General features: G+C 26.5%; 1 protein-coding gene across 2 annotated transcripts in view; it reads left to right on the forward strand.

Moving 5' to 3' along the window:
* LOC107453324 (DBIRD complex subunit ZNF326) overlaps positions 1-5048 on the forward strand; it is a 42378-nt gene that overhangs the window by 18679 nt on the left and 18651 nt on the right. For both annotated transcript variants that reach the window (XM_071177501.1, XM_071177500.1), the window contains exon 2: positions 3515-4233. In XM_071177501.1, coding sequence (XP_071033602.1) covers positions 3530-4233 — 704 coding nt within the window. In that variant the 5' untranslated portion in view covers positions 3515-3529. The remainder of the gene's footprint in view (positions 1-3514; positions 4234-5048) is intronic.

Raw genomic sequence — 5048 nt, forward strand, 5'->3', positions numbered from 1 at the left:
GGTGGTGGCTATGTCGAAAAATAACTGAAGCATTGCTATACTTGTTGCCAATAAATATGTTCCTGAAAGTGTGAGTTCTTTTTTTTTTAAAAAAAAAGTAGGGAAACTTACTTTCTTGATGCGCCTCGTAATTCTAAAATAAATTTTCGTATTGCATGATATGATAAAAAAAGAAACATTTCTTTACTTCAATGTTTATTTATTTTGATAAATCTATTGTTCATATGATAAAAATAGCAATTTTTTTTTTGTAAAAAAAAAGTATAAGTCTTTTTATTTTTGAATGAATTCTAAAAATGGAACACCTTGAATTTTTTACAAATATATTACTAAGTTTATTGATAAAAAAATAGACCGCTAATGTTTAAATAAACATTACTACATTTGTCATTATCATGTCTTAATACAAGTGCGGCCCTTTGTTAGCCAACCTGCTGTGCAAGTGGCCCTTCACTCAAAAAGGTTGTGCACCCCTACTTTAGCGATACAAAATTTTTGAAAGATGTGCAGAAACTACTTATAAGTGTTGAAAAACACAATGGAAATGCAATGTAAATCAAAGTGAACCCAGCGTGTGGAAAATTATTTTAAAATCCAATGTAAAGTGTGGCATTTATGTATTGAAAATGTAATTTAAAAAAACCATGGAAAAATTGCAACAAAAGTGAATATATTGTCATGAATTCGGTGTATCCAATAGTGATAACTAATATTTGGTGCTTAAGTGACAATATTTTAAAATTATTGTCTTTTGGGGAACGACATGGATTTATGACAGAATTAAAGTGTCCGTTTTTTTAAAAAACTATAGCATATTGCTTATTAGGGTAGAATTAGTGTATTTTTCATAATTAGAGAATTTTGCTTATTTTGGAACCAATTACCTAAATTATGAAGCTTGTAAAATTATGAAGGTAATAATTTTCGAATGCAAGAAAAGAAAATATGTAACTTGATTCTCTCATACTGTCTATATCATAAAGTATTTTTAAATGATTCAAAAGTGCATTCATACTAAATTAAGCTAGATTTCACGTATTCAATTGAATACTAATTTGAGCAGAAAGTAAGAGAACAGGGAGCACTTTTAAGCTTAGTTATAGCATAGCCAGTATTTCTTTGGCGACAGAAAAACTAATTGAACTTACTTTTTAGATACGTCTCATATATGTATATACGCATACTAGCCTACACAAGGGTCAATTTAGAAACAGCAATAAAATTCCATGCTACTTAAAATAGATCTTTCACGAAATTCTGAACTCTGAAAACAATCATTGCATAAAATATACAGTAGGGAACCGATTATCCGGAACGATCAGGACCATCGATATTCCGGATAACTGATTTTTCCGGTTTTCTGAATTGCAACAAAAAGCCGTTTTTTTATAGTTAAACCCAACGAAAAAAAAAATTAAAAATAATCTTAAAAAGAAGAAAAAATGATGAAGTAATACATTAATGATTATTTCCAAAATGATGGTATGGTAAACATTTTTCAAAAAAGAACGAAAAATCCTAAAATCTTATGAGGAAAAAAGAAAATTTTTTTTTAAAAATGGCGGGGAAACTAATCAAATTTTGTTCCGGTTTTTTGGTTTTCCGGTTTTCTGATTTCCGGATAACGGGTTCTGTACTGTATATATATTTTAATTTGTATGATTAATATTACATTTTGTTAGCATCTTTAAAACTCATTTAGTTTTCATACCCTTGAAAATGTGCATTTTGTAAGGAAGAATAAGAAACACTTAGTTAAATGCGCTAGTTACAAAAAGTTACAAAAGATGTTATTTCCTTTCACCCTTCCCACCAGAAATTGAAAAGTTTTTACTATAGAAAGATGTTGCTATATGTAAATTAGCTTCAATATTGTAGTTAATTATAATATTTGTAAAATTCTTGAGAATTTCCTTCTTGTATGTGGTCATTTAGATTAATTATTGTGTTACTAACTTCATATCTTATTAATATCACATATTTTTTCATTTCTTTATTGTTCTTGATTTTTGGAGTTGTATGTATTTTGTAAATAAAAGCTTAAACTTTTTAAAAGTATATTAATATTTCATATTATGAAAACTATCTTTTGATATTGAGAATCAATATTTATTATTTATTATTATTTATTAAGTTTATTTATTTATTATTTATTAAGTTATAAATTTTATTTTGTAATTAATAATCAAACATTTGATTTCAATTATTTGATCCTTGATTTGTATATTTATAATAAAAATAATTTCAATTAGAACATGCCTTCAAATTAGATTCTAAACATGACTTTGCTCTTCTGTTTTCTAAAACTATTCTTTACTTTACAAATGCCTGTTCATTTAAATTTTCTGTACTTAAAATTTCATATATTTATATACAAGTGTAGGCTTTTAGAAAATTATATTTCATTAAAATAATATTTTGTTTTGAACAAATTTAATTTTTACTGAACTCAAGGTGAAACTATCTTTTTCAAATTTCTAAAAATAAGACCCTAGACACGAAATCCTGCACTAAACGCTGAAATTGGCATAATTAAAGGAAACATGATAAATTGCTAGCTATAAAACTAAAAATGCGATAAATACTTTATCCCATAAAATAGTGTAATCTTGAAATAGATTTTTGGATTTCTAATTAGGTTTTTGATATTTAATTTTCTCTCTGTGTCTTATCTAATCTAACTAAACAATTAAGTTTCAATGTGGTTTTCTTCCAACTAAATTTTTAAATTCATCATTCAGTTTTTAATGCTCATTTAATTAATATTTTGTTCAATTCAAGATCAATTTTGTAAATTTAAATTAATTGCAGACTTTTTTTAATAATGACCATTTCCTCTTGAATTCTTTCTACTGCCTGTTTTAAATTTTGATTTGTGACTTATTTTGCATATTCAGTCAGAATTTTTGCTTCTATAGCTCTATTTGGATACTTAATCATTTTGCATTCTTATTTTCTGAACACTCAGATATGTTGGTTAACATTTTCTAACTATTAAGAATCGCTTATTTTTTAGACATTAAACTAGGCTTTTTCATGAAAATACTGTCTATAAGTTATATTGAGTGATATAAGCCAAATAGATGCTTATCTCATAATTTAAACTGAAATTTATTACAAGAGCTTATTAAATTTACGTTAGTAATGAAACCATTTTTTCAAATTTTTGGTTAAATTTCAAAATTTTCCTAATGCTAAGTAAATTTTAAAAATACATTTAAATCATTTATCACCTAATTCTATATTTAACAAAAAATCAATTAAGAAAGAGTTAGATTACTACACATCATCCATTAAAAAAAATCAATATTTTTATTTGCTTAATACTTAAAAATACCTTTTTAAGTTGGAGTTTAGTGGAAAAATATTGGGATATTAAGTAAATAAATTAATTTTAAAGCTTTAAAATAATTATTCATATTAAATCTAAGATCGGTATGATTTAAACACTACATTATGTGAAATAATTTATTAGATATTGTAGCATTGAAAGAATATTTTTTTTCCTATGTAGGTTATAAAAAGGACTATGAATAATAATCACGGTTATGGTGGTTTTCCCGCTTCCAATTCCAGTTTCCAATCATTTTCATCTCAGTATGCATCAACTCCCACTAATAATAACACACGTTTTCAAAGACCAAGATTTGCATATGCTGGCCCTCCCTCGTATCCTCGTCCGAGATCATCTGCTAGCAAACCTAATCCTGACCCTTATGACAGTTTTCAAAGTTTTAATAGTGAATATGACTCAAACAAAAATAGCTCCGTAGATTACTCCCATGGATACGGTGATAGTATGAGTATGAGAAATAACTTTGGAGATACTAGTTTACATATGAATGATTCTTTAACTATGAACCAGTCTAGAAATTCTTTTGATGATTCTAGTTCTTATGTTACATGCAGTGAATCGTTTTATCAATCACCCCTGCGACCAGACTATTCTAATTACGATAATAAAAATTTATCGTTTGGTCCAGCTGACAGAGGGGGACGTGGCACATTTTCTAATAATAATGCTTTAAGACAGCAAGATACTTATTCAAATACAAATGTTGGAGGGTCAGCATTATTTAATAATAATCCTGTTGGAATATCACCTCCAAACTCTGTTTTTCGAGGATTAACTGGAACTTTTGCTACCAGCACTAAAGGACCTCTTATTGGAAATACCAGAGGGCGAGGAACATTTGGTCAGAATAGAGGATATGCTAGAGGAGGCTTTCAAAAGTAAGTTGTGATGTTAAATGTCCCTCTGGTATTTAATTATACATATATACAATTTTTATAAAAAAATGTCAATGACATTATTTATATAAATATTAAGTATTATACAGTAGTCCATCAGTTAGGTTTAATTGAAAGTTTCTTCCTGTACTTCCACTAACTGAGTATTGGCAAAGATTATATCTATGCAGACTTAAATTATCAAGAGGTTTATTTAAATTCTTTTTAGAAAATTATTAAATATTAAATTTTCTTAATTTTAATATTTAATAGTTTGCTAACAAAAATGTATGTTTATTAAAAAAATGTTTTGCTGACAAGGTGTTAAAGTGAACATCCAAACTTGGAAAAAGTAAAGTTAAATCTTTATTTTACCTATGAAGTTAGTATATAAATTAATTTGTTTATGTTTTCTGAAGAAAGAGACATTGCCCTCACATTTTAAGATTGAAATTGTTTTTATACAAAATAATTTATATGCTATGCTGTATATTTTTTTAAGCATACCTTCAGTCCGGAAGAAACTTTAGATTTAACCTATTAGGTGATTTTTCTTTTGCTGCCTTACTTTAAAATTTTAGGCATCAGATATTGTGACTGGTCTGTTTTCGTTTTTTAAATTGACCCATGTGTTTATTTCTGTGTGTATTGAATATATATATATGCACACACATACATGTATATACATATAAATATATGTATAGAAATATATATGTACACACACATACATATATATATACATATGAATAGATGTATAAAAATATATATGTACACACATACATATATATACATACGAATATATATATATATAGAAATAT

This window comes from Parasteatoda tepidariorum, chromosome 2, assembly GCF_043381705.1.
Source record: "Parasteatoda tepidariorum isolate YZ-2023 chromosome 2, CAS_Ptep_4.0, whole genome shotgun sequence".
Lineage (NCBI taxonomy): Eukaryota > Metazoa > Arthropoda > Arachnida > Araneae > Theridiidae > Parasteatoda > Parasteatoda tepidariorum.